The following is an 18271-nucleotide window of genomic DNA, read 5'->3' as shown; positions in this document are numbered from 1 at the left end:
GCCCCCATTCCCCTCCAGCCGTGGTCAAACCCAGCCGCATGGCCCTGAGCAAAGCCCAGACTGACACTAAGCAAGTCCCAGAACAGGGTTTTGGGGGGAAATAGTGGCATTTCAGGTCCTCTGCCTCTGGCACTGGTGCCTCCATGCCCTTGGTGACGTCCCTTTGTCCCCCTGGGTGCACACAGGGTGCCACAACCACCCATCAAGCCCCTTATCCCGGCCTCTGGGCTGTGCCCACCCATGGGTGCTAAAGCACGTGGGCATCGTGTGGGGCTTGTGGCTGCTTCGTGCACGTGGATGTGTCGCTCGTGCACAGCACTGCATGGTGATACAGAGCACTGCACTACACAGCACCACGAGACACGCTGGATTGCACCCTCGTGGCACCACACTGCACTGCACATTGCACTGCTCAGCACCACGTTGCACAAGCCCCACTGGATTGCACCACGCAGCACTGTGCAGCACCACAGAGTGCCACAGAGCACTGCACCAAACTGCACTGCGCTGCACACTGCACTGCACGTCGCACTGTGTACTACTGTACTGCACAGCACCACACTGAACCATACCAAACCACATGCACTGCACACTACAGATCACACTGCACAGCACCACACTGCACACATTGCACGGCACCGCACTGCACTGCGCTGCATACAACTGCTCTGTCCACACTGCATTGCACAGCCCCGCACCGCACTGCGCTGCATACAACTGCTCTGCCCACACTGCACAGCACCGCACTGCGCTGCATACAACTGCTCTGCCCACACTGCACCGCACTACATCTCTCACCATCGCCCTGCCAGGGCCCCCCCGCTGCCTGCCCCGGGGATCTCGTAGTTGCGAAGCCGCAGGCAGGAAGTGTCACACCCCACCGGGGCCCTGCCTGTCCCTGCCTGTCCTTGCTCCTTCCTGCCTGTGCCTGCTTCCTCCTACCCTGCCCTGCTTGTCCCTGCCTCCTCCTGTCTGTCCCTGCCTCCTCCTGCTTGTCCCTGCCCGTCCCTGCCCGCTCCTGCCCGTCCCAGCTCCGCATTTTGAGGCTGCCCGTGGGAATCAGCTGCGTCCCCCTAACCGCGGCCGCTCTGATTGGCTGCTCTGGTGAAGGAGGCGGGCTAACAGGGGCAGACAGCCAATCAGAAAGGGAAGAGAGGGAACTCGGGGTGTGCCGGGTCCCAGGGGGTGCGTGTGAGCTCACGGAGGGGGGGAACAGACGGACACGCGCGTGCGCGGAGGGGCCTGTACGTGTGTGTGCGCACATGTGTGTGTGCACGTGTGTGTGCACATATGTATGTGTGCACGTGTGTGTGCACATATGTATGTGCGCATATGTGTGTGCGCATATGTGTGTGCGCATATGTGTGTGTGCATGTGTGTGTGCACATATGTATGTGTGCATATGTGTGTGCACATATGTGTGTGCACATATGTGTGTGCGCATGTGTGTGTGCACATATGTATGTGTGCATATGTGTGTGCGCATATGTGTGTGCACATATGTATGTGTGCATATGTGTGTGTGCATGTGTGTGCACATATGTATGTGTGCATATGTGTGTGCACATATGTGTGTGTGCATGTGTGTGTGCACGTGTGTGTGCACATATGTGCGTGTGTGCATGGGTGTGCATGTGTGTGTGCGCACATGGGTGTGTGTGCACAAGGAGGGATGTGCGTGTGCACACAAGGGTGTATGTACACATGGGATGCGTGTGCACATGAGGTGTGCATATGCACATGGGGTCTGTGATCATGGTGTGTCTGTGAACATGTGTGCACAGGCACGTGTGTGTGCACATGTGTGTGTGCGTGTGCACAGTTGTGTGTGCACGTGTGTATGTATGTATACATGTGCGTACATGTGTGTGCACATGTGTGCGTGTGCGTGTGTGTGTGCGCATGTGTGTGCGCATGTGTGTGTGCATGTGTGTGTGCATGTGTGTGCTCAGAGAGGTGCTCACGCACAAAGGGGATCGTGTGTTCGTGTGTGTTCACGCACACCCCCCCCCGCATGCACACGTGTGCGCGCCTGTCTGTGCACGAGCGCTCGCCCCCCCTTGTGCACGTGCACGTGCACGCGCGGGGGGGGGGGGGGAGAGCCCCTCCTTTCCCTCCCTCCCCCCTCCCTTCCCCTTCCCCCCGCCCACTCCCCCCCCCCCCAACCTCTCCCGCCCCGGGGCCTCTCGGGGCCGCTCGGGGGCGCTCGGGGGCGGTCGGAGGCGGCGGCAGCGCCGCGGGGCTGCGCTCGGCAGCGCCCGAGCCGGAGCCGAGCCGGGCCGAGTCGTTCCGAATTGAACCGAGCCGGTTCGTGCCGTTCCGGTCCCTACCGAGCCGCTCCGGACCGGGCTGCACCGAGCTCTCCCCGGGCCCAGCGCCCGCCCCGCCGCCTCCTCTCCCCGCCGCCGTCCTGCCAGTAATTTTCCAAGCCCGGCCGGCGCTTCCCGGTGGAGCTGCCCGCGGATCGGCGGGGCCATGGGAGACAAAGGCACCCGGTGAGCGGGGCGAGGGGGAGCGGGGGCAACGGGAATGGCGGGGACGGGGTCGGGGGAGGTGTTCCCGGTCCGCGCTGCCCGCCCGCTGCCTGCACCCAGCCCCGGGCTCGGCCGCCACATCTGGGCACCGCTGCGCCCGAGGGGGGGTCCCTCGATGTCGGGGTGCGGGGCTCAGCCAGGGGCTGATGGGGCGCAGGGGGATGTGGGGTGCGGGGTGTGTGGGTTCCGCATCCCTTCCTGCCCCGCTGTGGGTCCGCGGCGCCGCTGCTCTCTTCCCGTCTCGTTTGGAGGCTGGATGGATGCGGGGGGCTGAGCGCTGTCATCCGGTTTATCCCGTTTGTGATTCCAATGGGGAAGCTGCGGTGACCCCCATGGGGGTGCTGGGCTCTGGTCTGCCCCCCCCCAGCGTTTGGGCAGGGGGAAGTGCCATGCACCATGGCAGCGTGTGGCACCCATGGGGGTCACCCCGGCGGATGCCACCCTTTGGGGACCCCCTGATGATGGGGACGGGGGGACCCTTCACCCGGCCTTTGCCAGCGCCATGGAATGCAGCAGCCCCATGGAAATCCCACCTTGGGATATGGCAGCCTGGAGTGGGGGGTCCCAGTGACCCCACCACCCATGGATGGGGGTTTGGGGTGTCCCCAGTGACACCCCGTCCCCAGCCAGCTCTGGGGGTGACCGAGGGGTTGATGCTCCACCTCGGTGCCATCCATCACCCTGTCCCTACCTGGCAGCTCCCTGTCCCTTGGGACCTCCCCAGCATTCCTTATTTAGGACCAGCTATTCCAGAGGGCTCCTGTTTGCCCCCCATCATCGGGACCAGTTGGGGGGTGGCATCACCCTCCCGTCACCCCCTTCCCCATAGCACCGGAGCGACCGGACCATGGGGCTTCGGGGCATCCGGTGCCATCACCGTGCCCCACGGCAGGAGGGAAGGACGAGGGGGTCCAGCCTTGCTTGGGCAGAACCTTCCAGAAGCGCTGCATCCTTTTGGGGGGGCAGGATGGGATTTGGGGGTTCCCATTGACCCCCCCAAGCACTGGGGGGGGGGGTATTGGTGCTGGGTGTTGCTGCCTGACAGCATCCGCATCCCCCCGGCTCAGCATCCCTAATTCGGGATACCCAGCGTCTTGCACCCCTGGAGCGGGTGAGCAGCACCCAAGAGATGTGGGGCTCGTAGCAGTGGGGCTGGAGCACCCACTGGGTTCCACAAGCCCTGGGATGCAGCCGGATCGGCCCCAGGAGGCTTTTGGGTGCTGGGGGAGCGGCATTCCCGTAGGAAGGCAGGAGAGGAATGAGCTGATCTTCTCCCTGCCCACGCAGTGCGTACGGAGGGAGCTGGAAGCAGGGGGGGGGGGGATTTAGGCTGAGAAATCTCCCTTTCGGCTCCAGATTGGAGCTCTGACCCCAGATCCACTTGGATTCATCCCAGAACCACCAGAGAGAGGTCTTGGGGTCTGTCTGCGGGAGCTGCTTTCCCACCGGACACTCCAAAAGCATCGTTTCTATGGATTCCTTGGGGGTCACCAAGGGACCAGCCTGGGTGCTGCAAGGGCGTGGGGTCTCTGGGTGCTCCATGCAGGATGTGGGACCCATCCGTGGGGTGCTTGGGGGGCCTCGGCTGAGGTGTCTCCATGTGTCACCATTCCCAGCTTCCCGCTGAGTCCCTTCAGTGCTCCGGCATCCAGCCCCATGGGTACCCATTGGCCCCAGTGGGTTTGAGCCATGGTGGTCCTAGCACGGGAGACCGGCCCCTGGTTGGCACCAGGGCTCCATCCATGCCCTTCCCCATGGCCTCTGATCCCATCCTGCCCCTCCGCAGCACCAAAGTACACCGTGGCTTCTGCATCCCTATGGATGAAGCCATAAGGTCCGGGAGCGGGACGGGGATCTCCAGCAGGAAGAGAAGGAGCCCTGGAAGGTGGCCCGGGAGGGGAGACTCCTGCTTCCTGGATGTTGTTTGGAGAACAAACTCTGGGAATAACAGCAGGATCCAGACACATCCCGAATCCCACAGCCAAGGCGCTTCCTTGCCAAGGGAGCCGGCGGCAAAGCTTCGACCTGGCTGGGGGCTGCTGCCACCGAGCCTGGCAGGGATGCAGATGGGATACGGGATGCAGCGGGGATACGGGATGGGACCCATGGGATGCTCTGGCTCTGGGATGTGCTGTCCCGGCGTTCCCGGCTCATCCCAGCGCGGCTGGCCCGGAGCCAGTGGGGTTGTACTGGAGCGTGTGATGTGGTTCCTGGCGGCTCCGGTATTCCCAGAGGTCCCTTCTAATGAGGGTCAGGATAATTGGAGCTGCCACCGGCCCCATTAGCGGGAGCAGCCGGTGCAGGGCCCGGCTCCTCCATCCCCAGTTCAAAGGCAATCGATGGCCTCAGGCTGTGGGACCCCGCACAATCCCATGGGAATGGGATCAATGTCCCTGACCCAGATCAAACGGAGCCCACTCAATTAGCAGCCACCAAATGAAGCGGTGCTGAGGCCCAGATCAATGGGATGGAGAGGGAAAGGTGGGATCTGGCTTTGCGCAGGGGTTTGGGAATACTGGGGCTCCATCCATGCATTGGCAGGGATGGGCAGCGGTGCTGGTGCTGGTTTCCTGCCTGGTGTCAGCACCAGGAAGGGCTGGAAGGGGAGGGAAGGCCCCGCGCTTCCTCCTTCCTTCCCTCCGGATCCAGCAGCAGGAGAAGGGGCTGTGTCCGTGCCCTCATTCCCGGCATTGAGCAGGGTAGAACCATGGGGCCGCCCTGTCCCTGCGTGCCCCTTCCCTGCTCCCGGGGGTGCTTTGGGATAGGGATGGTCCTTGGGATGTGTGGCCATAGGGGCTGCCCGTGGTCCTGCACCCACAGCATGGGCCCGTGCAGGTCCTGGGCTCTGCGGGACCCCTTGCACCCATATGTGGGGCTGCACAGGGCTCCTGCATCCATAGCACGGGGCTCAGTGGGTCCCTCATAGGTGGGTGCTGGTGGTGCCAGGGAGGAGGGAGCTGTGGGTGGTTGTTTCCTGCCCTCCATTAATCCCACCCCCCACTGATCCCGCCCCTCCATTGATCCCACCCCTCATCGATCCCTCCATCCATCCCACCCCTCTATTCATCACACCCCCCATCGATCCTACCCTCCACCCATTGATCCCACCCCCCATCCATCCCACCCCTCTATTGGTCCCACCTTCCACCAATTGATCCCACCCTCCATTGATCCCACCCTCCATCCATCCCACTCTCCATCCATCCCACCGCTCCGTTGATCCCACCCTCCATCCGTCCCACTCTCCATCCATCCCACCGCTCCATTGATCCCACCCTCCATCCATCCCACCCTCCATCCATCCCACTCTCCATCCATCCCACCGCTCCATTGATCCCACCCTCCATCCATCCCACTCTCCATCCATCCCACCGCTCCATCGATCCCACCCTCCATCCATCCCACTGCTCCATTGATCCCACCCTCCATCCATCCCACTCTCCATCCATCCCACCGCTCCATCGATCCCACCCTCCATCCATCCCACTGCTCCATTGATCCCACCCCTCCATCCATCCCACTCTCCATCCATCCCACTGCTCCATTGATCACACCCCTCCATCCATCCCACTCCCACCGGGCTTCGTTACTGGCTGCTCCATGTTTCCCAGGGCTTCCCAGTGTGGCTTGGGATCAGAATCTGGTGCCTGCATCCACTTGGGATCAGGACCCGGCACCTGCATCCCCAGCCCTGACGATGAGCCCAGGCCCTTTATATCCCTCCCCCTATATTTAATTCCAGCAGCATTCCCAGCACAGGATCCGGTTCCCACCCTGTGCCCTGGGGATGCTGAGCATCCCACCCATGGCAATGGCAATTAGAGGTCCCCTGGGAAGGGCTGTTTGGATGTTCTTGGCATTCCTGGTGTTCCCAGGTGTTTATGGGCCTGCCAAAGGATTTATCAGCAGCTCCGGTTGTCTCCTGGGATGGAGTTGGGATCAAGGGAATAAACCACCCCCCCCAGCCCTCTCCAGCTCCCTCGGTGTCATCCTGACTCTGGGCTGAATCCTGCTGCATTCCATAGGAATTGCTTGGCCAGGCCCTGCTGGGCCCTATGGCTCTCAATGGGGTGGGATGTGGGGACACAGGAATGTAAGGATGCAGGGATGCATCCTTATACATAGGGAGATATGGGATGCTTTATATATATATATATATATAAGGATACAGGGATGCAGGAATGTGGGGATGCAGGAATGTGGGGATGCAGGGACACAAGGATGCAGAGATGTGGGGACACAGGGATGCAGGGATACAGGATGTGAGGACACAGATGCAGGGATGTGGGGCCACAGTGCTGAGGTCACTCTGGCACCTGGGCATGGCTGAGGGTCACCCCAGTGCATGGAGCATCCCCATCACTGTGGTCACCCCCGGCTTGGGTACCACACATTGGGCCTGTCCCAAACGTCACCGCTCCCTTTTCCTTCCCTGCTTGTGCTTGCAAAACCCAGTGGCTCATGGCCAGGTGCAGGCAGATCCTGGAGGAATTCCGGGTATTCCAGGCAGAGCCCGGCCTTGGGAATTGCTGTTCCCGGCCAGACCCCTGGTTACTAATCTTCCCGGATGGCTTTAATGGAATTTAAAGGCGGGGAGGGATTATCCGAGGAGAACCCATTAATGGTGGCTTCATGCCAGAACAGCTTGGACCAGCTTCCGAAATCAGGCACACCGGGAATGCTGGCTTCATCCTGCCTGCTCCAGCAATCCCAGCACTGCGGTGGGATGTTGGTCCCACATCCTTTCCCTGTGGGGTCTTTCCAGAGGGATTTTGGGGGACACCTTGGTCTTTGGGCATCTATCAGGATGGAGGATGAAGGATGGGGATGAAGGCCCTGGGAACAGCAGCATCCTGGGTGCTGGTGTTTGGGTGCTGGGTGCCGTGCACTGCACTTTGCATGGCAGGGCCTTGGCTCTGCACTTTGCAGCTTAGGCTGCTCCTTGCTCTTTGCTTGGCAGGGCCATTCTGCAGCGCCTTGCACTGCATCACACTGCACATTGCATAGCAGGACCCTAGCACTGCTCCTTGCACTGCATCACACTGCACGTTGCATAGCAGGACCCTAGCACTGCTCCTTGCACTGCATCACACTGCACACTGGATAGCAGGACCCTTGCACTGCTCCTTGCACTGCATCACACTGCACATTGCATAGCAGGACCCTAGCACTGCTCCTTGCACTGCATCACACTGCACACTGCATAGCAGGACCCTAGCACTGCTCCTTGCACTGCATCACACTGCACATTGCATAGCAGGACCCTTGCTCTGCTCCTTGCACTGCATCACACTGCACATTGCATAGCAGGACCCTTGCACTGCTCCTTGCACTGCATCACACTGCACATTGCATAGCAGGACCCTAGCACTGCTCCTTGCACTGCATCACACTGCACACTGCATAGCAGGACCCTTGCACTGCTCCTTGCACTGCATCACACTGCACATTGCATAGCAGGACCCTTGCACTGCTCCTTGCACTGCATCACACTGCACATTGCATAGCAGGACCCTAGCACTGCTCCTTGCACTGCATCACACTGCACATTGCATAGCAGGACCCTTGCTCTGCTCCTTGCACTGCATCACACTGCACATTGCATAGCAGGACCCTAGCACTGCTCCTTGCACTGCATCACACTGCACACTGCATAGCAGGACCCTTGCAGTGCTCTTTGAACTAGTCCTCGCACAGCCCCTTGTGTTGCACTGTGCACATGAGGGTAAACTGAGGCACGGGGCTGGCCCCGGCTGCTGCTGGAGCCGGTTGTGGTGGGGCCAGGTCCCAGCCCGCAGCACCCATGGGTGCCCCGTGTCCCACCCGCTGACCCCTTCCCTTTGCTTTGCAGGGTGTTCAAGAAAGCCAGTCCCAACGGGAAGGTGAGTGGGATGCTGGGAAAACTGGGGGGGGTGGTGTGGTGCTTCCCGGGTGATCCCATCCCAGATCCCAGGAATGAATCCATGGGTCCGTCTCCCATCCCAAAGATGCCCTGAGCATCGGGAAGGGAAACTGAGGCACGGCAGGATGGGGGCTGGTGCCGGAGCTTGGAGCTGGCATCACCTCTCCATCATTCCCAGTATTCCATGCCATATTCCAGGGGGAGCACATGGGGACCATGGGGTGATGGGATGGACTCAGGGGGTGGTGACCACACGAGGGGACCCCAGGAGACCCCCTGGAGCTCTGCCATCATGGTCCCAAGATCCATGTCCCCACGTTCCTCCTGCAGCTCACCGTCTACCTGGGCAAGAGGGACTTCGTGGACCACATCGACGTGGTGGACCCTGTGGGTACGTGGGGATGGGGCTCAGTCGGGGGGGCACATTGGGGTCGGCTCTGCTGGGTGGGAGGGAGGGTTCTGGGGAGCAGGAACCCCCCAGGAGATGTCCCCATGTGCCACCGTGTCCCCATAACCCAGCCTTGGATGCAGCTCTGGGGTGATGCCTCTCTAAAGGGGGGACATCTCGAGCTGTGTCCCCTCCTGTCCCCACCGGCGTGTCCTGACCCTGTGCTGTTCCCTTGCAGATGGCGTGGTGCTGGTGGACCCTGAGTACCTGAAGGAGAGGAAAGGTAACAGGTGCCCAGGGTCCCTCAGGGGTGGCACCGCCATGGGGCAGGTGGTGGCATCTCTGGGACCTCAGGTGCATTTTGCAGCCCCTGGTCCCCATGGGGGGTGCCCGGTCCTGCAGAGGACGGGGGCTTGTGGTGGGCACCCCAAGGTGCATCTGGGTGGTCCCTGGGTGCAGCCCCATCTCCATAGCACATCCTGGGAGCTGCCATCGCTTCCCGGTGCTGGTGGGATGAGCCATGGTGTCACCTTGCCATGATGCCACCATGCCGTGGTGTCACCATGGTGATGCAGTGATACCACCACACCATAATACCATTGTGCCGTGATGCCACCATGCCATTATGCTGTTGTGTCACCATACTGTGATGCCACCATGCCATGAGACCACCACACCATGATGTCACCATGCCGTGATGCCATGATCCTACTGCACCATGATACAACCATACCATGATCCCACCATGCCATGATACCATTATGCCATGATACCATAATGCCATGGTGTCATGCTGTGATGCCACCACACCATGATACAATCATACCACAATGCCATCATGCCAGGATACCACCACTCCACAATGTCACCACACCATGATGTCACCATGGTGTGATGCCAGGATGCCACCATGCCATGATACAACCATGACACGATGTCACTGCACCATGATGTCACCGCACCATGATGTCACCATGCCATGATATAACCATGACATGATGTCACCACGCCATGATGCCACCATGACATGATGTCACCATGCCATGATACAACCATGCCATGATGTCACCATGCCATGATGTCACCACGCCATGATGCCACCATGCCATGATGTCACCATGCCATGATGTCACCATGCCATGATGTCACCACACCACGATGCCACCAGCCCTTACCCTTGTCCCCCCGCAGTCTTTGTGACGCTGACCTGCGCCTTCCGCTATGGGCGCGAGGACCTGGACGTGCTGGGGCTGACGTTCCGCAAGGACCTGTTCGTGGCCAACGCTCAGGCCTTCCCCCCCCTGCCTGAGGAGAAGAAGCCCCTGACGCGGCTGCAGGAGCGGCTCATCAAGAAGCTGGGCGAGCACGCGTACCCCTTCACCTTCGAGGTGGGTGCTGCCGGAGCCACCTTCAAGCTCCTCCAGCTCCAACCCCTGCCACGGGCAGGGACCCCTTCCACTGGAGCAGCTTGCTCCAAGCCCCTGTGTCCAACCTGGCCTTGAACACTGCCAGGGATGGGGCAGCCACAGCTTCTCTGGGCACCCTGGGCCAGCGCCTCAGCACCCTCACAGGGAAGAGCTTCTGCCTTATCTCCAACCTGAACTTCCCCTGTTTCAGTTTGAACCCATTACCCCTTGTCCTGTCACTGCAGTCCCTGATGAAGAGTCCCTCCCCAGCATCCTTGTAGCCCCCTTCAGACACTGGAAGCTGCTCTGAGGTCTCCACGCAGCTTCTCTTCTCCAGGCTCAACAGCCCCAACTTTCTCAGCCTGGCTCCATACAGGAGCTGCTCCAGCCCCTGCTCATCCTCATGGCCTCCTCTGGACTTGCTCCAGCAGCTCCATGTCCATGAGATGTTCCCTTGGGTCTCCAGGGCTAAAAGCTGGTTTGGGTTTGAGGGTCCCATCCGTTTCTAACCCCCTTTCTCCTCCAGATCCCCCCCAACCTGCCCTGCTCCGTCACGCTGCAGCCAGGCCCCGAGGACACGGGGAAGGTAAAGTCCCCCCATCCTTGTCCACGGTGACCAGATGCTGGTTGGGGTCCCCTCCTATGGGGGTGCAAAGGGGTTTCTCTGCCCCTTCCTTGTTCCCAGGCCTGTGGTGTGGACTATGAGGTCAAAGCCTTCTGTGCCGAGAACCTGGAGGAGAAGATCCACAAAAGGTGAGTGGAGAGGATCCATCCATCCCCATCACTAAGGGGCTGGCCAGGGCTGTGCCCAGTGGGGAAGGGGCACCCCGGGTTGGTACCCACAGTGAGTGAGATGGGGATGGGATGGAGCTGAGTTCCAGGATGGGGTTGGGATGGAGGTGAACTCCAGGATGGGGTTGGGATGGAGGTGAACTCCAGGATGGGGAAGGGACAAAAATGTCTTGTGCTGGGCCTGCAGTTGGGATGACGTTCACCAGGCTGGGCCTGGGATGGAGAGATCTGTGCTGGGTCTGGAGCTGGAATGAAGTCCTTTAGGCTCTGGCTGGAATGGAGATGTCCTCCATGATGGGACTGGGACAGAGATGTTTGCTAGGGTAGGGCTGGAGTTGGGATGATGATGTTCATCAGGGTGAAGCTGGGATGGAGATGTTCTCCAGGCTGGGATTGGGATGGAGGTGTTCTACAGGCTGGGATTGGGATGGAGGTGTTCTCCAGGCTGGGATTGGGATGGAGATGCTGTCCAGGCTGGGATTGGGATGGAGATGCTGTCCAGGCTGGGATTGGGATGGAGATGCTCTCCAGGTTGGGATTGGGATGGAGATGCTCTCCAGGTTGGGATTGGGATGGAGATGCTCTCCAGGCTGGGATTGGGATGGAGATGCTGTCCAGGCTGGGATTGGGATGGAGATGATCTCCAGGTTGGGATTGGGATGGAGATGCTCTCCAGGCTGGGATTGGGATGGAGATGCTGTCCAAGACAGAGGTGTTCTTTGGGATGCAGATGGGATAAAGATGCTTGCTAGAGTAGGGATGGATCAGAGCTGATCTTGGGGCTGGGATGGAGACATCCACCACTGTGGATGACCCTGCTTGGACTGACCATGGAGCTGCCCCTCGCAGCATCCTCCTCCTGCCCCAAACAAGGGTCTGACCCAAAACGGGCCAAGCAAGACCCCGTGGGCAGAGGTTCTGCTGTCGCCATCCCACAGGAACTCGGTGCGCTTGGTCATCCGGAAGGTGCAGTACGCGCCGGAGCGCCCCGGCCCCCAGCCCATGGCAGAGACCACGCGGCAGTTCCTCATGTCCGACAAACCCCTGCACCTCGAGGCCTCCCTGGACAAGGAGGTGGGTGAGGACCTGGGAGGGGGGGGACACTGTGAGAGGTGATGGAGACCTCCTTGTCCTCCCTTCGGCCCTCCGCAGATCTACTACCATGGAGAACCCATCAGCGTCAACGTCCACGTCACCAACAACACCAACAAGACGGTGAAGAAGATCAAGATCTCAGGTGAGGAGCGTGGATGTGGCCATCCCTGCTGCTGTCCCCGTCCCCATTGGGGTCCTCCTTGACCCCCGTGGCTCCATCTCTCGCCCCAGTGCGCCAGTACGCGGACATCTGCCTCTTCAACACCGCCCAGTACAAGTGCCCGGTGGCCGTGGAGGACGCGGAGTGAGTACCTGCTGCCTGGGGACAGCATGAGGGACCTCATGGAGCCCTGCAGGAGCCCTGGAGGTCTCCTGCTCCAGTGCAGCACCAGTGGGATGTTGCATTCAGCGAGCAGGTCCTGGTGGGAGGAGCGGGGAGATGGAAACCCCCTGCTGATGGTGCCTTGGGGATGTCACCATCTGTGTCCTCCTGGGTGGAGAGGGGCTCTGGGATGGGGCAGGGAGAGAGATGTTCGGGCTGGGGCTGGGATGGAGATGTCTGGACTGGGTCTGGGGTGGAGATGTCCTCTAGGATGGGCTTGGGATGGAGATATCTGGGCTGAATTTGGGGTTGGGATAAGGATGTTCACCACACTAGGATGGAGATGTCCGGGATAGGTTGGGATGGAGATGTTCACCAGGCTGGGATGGAGATGTCTGGGATAGGCGTTTGGTTGGCATGGATATGTTCTCAAGGCTGGAATGGAGATGTTTGAGCTGGGTCTGGGATGGAGATGTCCTCTACAATGGACCTGGGACAGAGATGTCTGGGGTTGGGATGGAGTTGGGATGGAGATGTCTGGGCTGGGTCTTGGGTTGGGATGGAGATGTCTGGGCTGGGTCTTGGGTTGGGATGGAGATGTTCACCAGGCTGGGATGGAAATGTCTGGGATAGGTGTTTGGTTGGGATGGATGTTCACAAGGCTGGGATGGGGATGTCTGCGATGGGTCTGGGATGAAGATGTCTGGGGTTGGGATGGAGATGTCCTCTAGGATGGGTCTGGAAAGATGACTTCTAGGATGGGTTTGGGATGGAGATGTCCTCTAGGATGGATTTGGGATGGACATGACCTCTAGGATAGAGTTGGGATGGAGATGACCTCCAGACTGGACCTGGGACAGGGATGTTCCCAGGCTGGGCTGGGATGTCCAGGGTGGCCCATGGGGGTGATCAGAAGTGAGGAAGCCTCTGTCTGATGGTGTCCATCACCCCCAGTGACATGGTGGCCCCGAGCTCGACGTTCTGCAAGGTCTACACCCTGACCCCGTTCCTGGCCAACAACCGGGAGAAGCGGGGCCTGGCGCTGGATGGGAAGCTCAAGCACGAGGACACCAACCTGGCCTCCAGCACTCTGTGAGCCCACCATGACCCCCCCAGGGCTCTGCTCCCACCAGCACTGCTGGGGCAGGACCAAGCCCTGCTGGGCTCCTGCTCCAGGAGGGATGCTCAGGGTGCAGGAGACCCTATGGGGGGGCTTAGAAGAGGATGCAGGGGTTGGTCCCTATGGACATCCCTTCACTGATGCCCACCTGCCCCTTCCTCCAGGTTAAGAGATGGAGCCAACAAGGAGATCCTGGGCATTATTGTCTCCTACAAGGTGAAGGTGAAGCTGGTGGTGTCACGAGGAGGGTGAGTGATGGGGACCCCCCTGGGCTGGTACCCCCAAAGCTCTGCTGGGACTCAGCAGCATGGAGAGGACATACAATGGTGGGGTGGAGCATGTCTGTGGTGGGATGGTGACTGATGTGTTGTCTCCTTTGATCTACTCCAGGTTGCTGGGAGACCTCGCCTCCAGGTAATGCCCCAACCCACCCCTGCAACCCCATTGCACCCCAAACCCACCCCCTTGGTCCCCTCTGCTGCCACCTTCACCCCACACTCATCCAAAGGACGCTCTTGGGGCCGCCACTCACCCAAAGCCAAGCACCAGAGATGGGGCTGGTGGTGGGGTGAGGAGTTGTGGGGCTGGGGATGGTGATGGGGGTCTCATCCTTCATCTCCCCAGCCCTGGGTCAGAGCAGTGGAGATGGTGTGAGAAGGGCCCATGGGTGAGGAGAGCACCAAGGTGGCTCCTTGGGGCTGAGCATCAGTGGGCTGTGGGGAGGAGTCTCCAGGGCTTTCCTGGTCTCCATCCTTCACATCGGTCCCATAACATGGGGTCTGTGGGGACCATGGCTCCTGGTGCCCACTCACCATTCCCCGGGGATGCTGGGGCCATGCCACCCCATCCCTGAAGGAGCTCAGGGCCCTATTCAGCCTCTCCCACCATCACCATGCTGAGTGAACCATTCCAGGAGTCTATGAGCTTTAAGGACCCTTCCAACCCCACCTATTCCATGAGCTTTAGGATCCCTTCCAACCCAACCCATTCCATGAGCTTTAAGGTCCCTTCCAACCCAACCCATTCCATGAGCTTTAAGGTCCCTTCCAACCCAACCCATTCCATGAGCTTTAAGGTCCCTTCCAACCCAACCCATTCCATGAGCTTTAATGGTCCCATGGCACCAGAGGTGCCCAGACCCCGCTGCTGCTCACAGACACGCAGCCTAATCCCAGAGGATTTGGATCCTCAGCAGCTTCTAAGCTGCTGAACAGCAGATTTGGGCCACCCAATGTCCTCCTTCTGCCCAACCACTGTCCCAGGGGGGGCTTTGTGCTGATCCCAACCATGGGTCGAGCTGAAGCAAGGAGCGTGGTGGCTCTAAAGGGGTTACACTGAGAGTACCACAGGGTTTCTCCCCGCTGGTGTCTCCAGCAGTAGGGATGGGGGTGATGCTGCTGCTCCCACCCCAGCTCTGCCCCATCTCTTGCAGCGACGTTGCGGTGGAGCTGCCCTTCACCCTGATGCATCCCAAACCCAAGGAGGAACCGGCACATCGGGATGGTGAGTGGGCACCAGCCAGCTCCATGTGCGGGTCAGGACCTCCATGGGATGGGATGGGATGGGATGGGATGGGGGGAAAGGGGAACATCCCACTCCCCTATCTGGGTGGATGGAGGTTTCCACCTCGTGTTGAGGAACCTGTGGACCAAGCAGCAGGTCCTTGGGGGTGTCCCCATCACCCTGGTGCTGCCAAACACCAGTGGTGGGTCTCACCCATCCAATGGGACAACAGTGAAGATCCCGGTGTGTGCATTGACTGAGCCTGTGCCATCCCTCTGTTCAGTTCCAGAGAATGAAGCCCCCATAGATACGAACCTGATAGAGCTGGACACAAAGTAAGAGACACAAACCCTATTGTTTTCCACCCAATGTGGGGTCTGTGTGGGAAGGGGGAGGGTTGGCAGAGGTCTCATGGCACCCCCTAACCCACTAACCCCACCCCATGGTGACTAACCCCGTGCACGTAACCCACCACGCATGTTCTGCCCACATCTCTCTTCTCTCCTTTGCCATCTCCTTGCATGGCTTCCAAACACCCCAGGAGAAACCACAGTAAGGAAGCACCCGCCGGGTTGTGTGTTGGGACGGGGGGGGGATGTCCCTATGGTGTCCCTGTGGTGTCCCTGTGGTGTCCCCATGGTGTTCCTGGGGATGGAGGTGCATGTTCCGGATGCTGGAAATAGATGAGCTTTAAGGCCCCTTCCAGCCCAGCTCATTCTATGATCTTTAAGGACCTTTCCAACCCAAACCATTTCATGATTCCATGATCTTTAAGGCCCCTTCCAACCCATTCCATGATTTTGTAATCTTTAGGGACCCTTTCAATCCAACTCACTCAATGATTCCATGATCTTTAAGTACCCTTCCAACTCAAACCACTCTATGATCTTTAAGGACCATTCCAGCCCATTCCAGGATTCTATGAGCTGTAAGGACCCTTCCAACTCACCTCACTGTATGATCTTTCAGACCCTTCCAATCCATTCCATGATTCTATGACCATGAAGTACCTTTCCACCCCAACCTATTTGATATGATCTTTAAGGCCCCTTCCACCCCAACCCATTCCATGATTCCATGAACTTTAAGGACCCTTCCAATCCAAACCATTCTATGATTCTATAATCTTTAGGGACCTTTCCAACCTAAATAATTTCATGATTCTATGATCTTTAAGACTCTTCCAACCCAAATCATTCCATGATCTTTAAGGCCCCTTCCAAGCAATTCCATGAGTCTACAATCTTCAAGGACCCTTCCAACCCAACCCATTCCATGGTTTCTATGATCTTTAAGGCCCCTTCCAACCCAACCCATTCCATAGTTCTGTGATCTTTAAGGAGCCTTCCAACCCAACCCATTCCATGGTTCTATGATCTTTCAGACCCTTCCAACCCAACCCATTCCATGGTTCTATGATCTTTAAGACCTTTCCAACCCAACCTATTCCATGGTTCTGTGATCTTTAAGGACCCTTCCAACCCAACCCATTCCATGGTTCTGTGATCTTTAAGGACCCTTCCAACCCAACCCATTCCATGGTTCTGTGATCTTTAAGACCCTTCCAACCCAACCCATTCCATGGTTCTGTGATCTTTAAGGACCCTTCCAACCCAACCCATTCCATGGTTCTGTGATCTTTAAGGACCCTTCCAACCCAACCCATTCCATGGTTTATGATCTTTAAGACCCTTCCAACCCAACCCATTCCATGGTTCTATGATCTTTAAGGACCCTTCCAACCCAACCCATTCCATGGTTCTATGATCTTTAAGGCCCTTTCCAACCCATCCATTCTATGATCTTTAAGGACCCTTCCCACCCAACCCATTCCATGGTTCTATGATCTTTAATGTCCCTTCCAACCCAACCCATTCCATGGTTCTATGATCTTTAAGGCCCTTTCCAACCCATCCATTCTATGATCTTTAAGGACCCTTCCCACCCAACCCATTCCATGGTTCTATGATCTTTAAGACCTTTCCAACCCAACCCATTCCATGGTTCTGTGATCTTTAAGGACCCTTCCAACCCAACCCATTCCATGGTTTATGATCTTTAAGACCCTTCCAACCCAACCCATTCCATGGTTCTATGATCTTTAAACCCCTTTCCAACCCATCCATTCTATGATCTTTAAGACCCTTCCCACCCAACCCATTCCATGGTTCTATGATCTTTAAGGCCCATCCCAACCCAACCCATTCCATGGTTCTATGATCTTTAAGGCCCATCCCAACCCAACCCATTCCATGGTTCTATGACAACCTTTGAGACCCAAGGTTCTTTGCTGAAGGACGAAGGTTTAAGCCCCCCCTCAGCTGCACCCCCACAGTGCAGGCTGTCAGCGCAGCACGAACCATCCCAGACCCCATCTCCCCCCACGTCCCCCATCACATCCCCTCTCCCTCCTGTCCCCACCAGCGACGACGACATCGTCTTCGAAGACTTCGCCCGCCAGCGACTCAAGGGCATGAAGGATGACAAGGAGGACGAGGAGGAGCGGACCAACTCCCCGCAGCTCAATGACAGATAAGCCCCCCCCGATCCGTGTCCCCGCTGCCGCCGCCGGGGGGGACATCCTGCTGCTTCTCCTTTTGTATGATGATGGAGTTTGGTTTCTACCTGTACCGGAGGCTCCGGCTTCGCCCGCTGGTCACAGCAATTATAACCCTCCAGCTGTGCCACTGGTGTTGTCACTTCATGCAGCTGCCAAAGCCACTGCAGGGCACAGCCGGAGGGGTACTGGAAGCACTGGGGGGGCTGCACCGCTTCCATTGGTACCCCCTTTTCCCCATCCATCCATCCATCCATCCATCCCTCCATCCATCCCTCAATCAATCCATCCATCCCTCCATCATCCCCGTGTCCCCTTTCCTATGAGCTGCCTCTTTTATGTGTTTTCTATCCAAGTCCAGTCTCAGCACCAGTTTGTAATGGGGAGGATGGGGTCGGGGGGTGCAGCAGATCTGGGGGGGGGTTGGGTCTTTTCTAGGCAGCCTGCTCATGGGAAAGGGCACCCACACACTTGGGGTGTCCCCTCCTTGCACCCCCAGCCTCTCCCCTCCTGTCTGGCCCTGCTGCATGTGGGATGCACCAGCCTGGCTTTGCCCCATGGAGCCCCTGCCCTTGGCTGAGCCTCCGAAAGGAGGCAGCAGGATGGGTCTTATCCCAAAAGCCTCCTAAAGGAGCCAGCCCCCGGGGGGGGT

At 58.8% G+C, this 18271-nt stretch overlaps 1 protein-coding gene across 1 annotated transcript; it reads left to right on the top strand.

Annotated features, from left to right (window-relative positions):
- Window positions 1–2228: 2228 nt before the first annotated feature.
- Window positions 2229–17986, top strand: ARRB1 (arrestin beta 1). The gene is made up of 16 exons (XM_080612731.1): window positions 2229–2495; window positions 8386–8416; window positions 8767–8827; window positions 9063–9107; window positions 10016–10212; window positions 10757–10816; window positions 10916–10983; window positions 11961–12096; window positions 12175–12259; window positions 12349–12421; window positions 13394–13531; window positions 13724–13807; window positions 13950–13973; window positions 14992–15062; window positions 15346–15397; window positions 17487–17986. Exons 1-16 carry the CDS (start codon window positions 2476–2478, stop codon window positions 17596–17598), a joined length of 1257 nt encoding a protein of 418 aa, XP_080468857.1. The 5' UTR covers window positions 2229–2475; the 3' UTR covers window positions 17599–17986.
- The last annotated feature ends 285 nt before the right edge of the window (window positions 17987–18271 follow it).

The sequence above is a fragment of the Psittacula echo genome (assembly GCF_963264785.1).
Source record: "Psittacula echo genome assembly, chromosome: 3".
Taxonomy (NCBI): domain Eukaryota; kingdom Metazoa; phylum Chordata; class Aves; order Psittaciformes; family Psittacidae; genus Psittacula; species Psittacula echo.
This window is presented reverse-complemented; position numbering and strand designations above follow the sequence as displayed.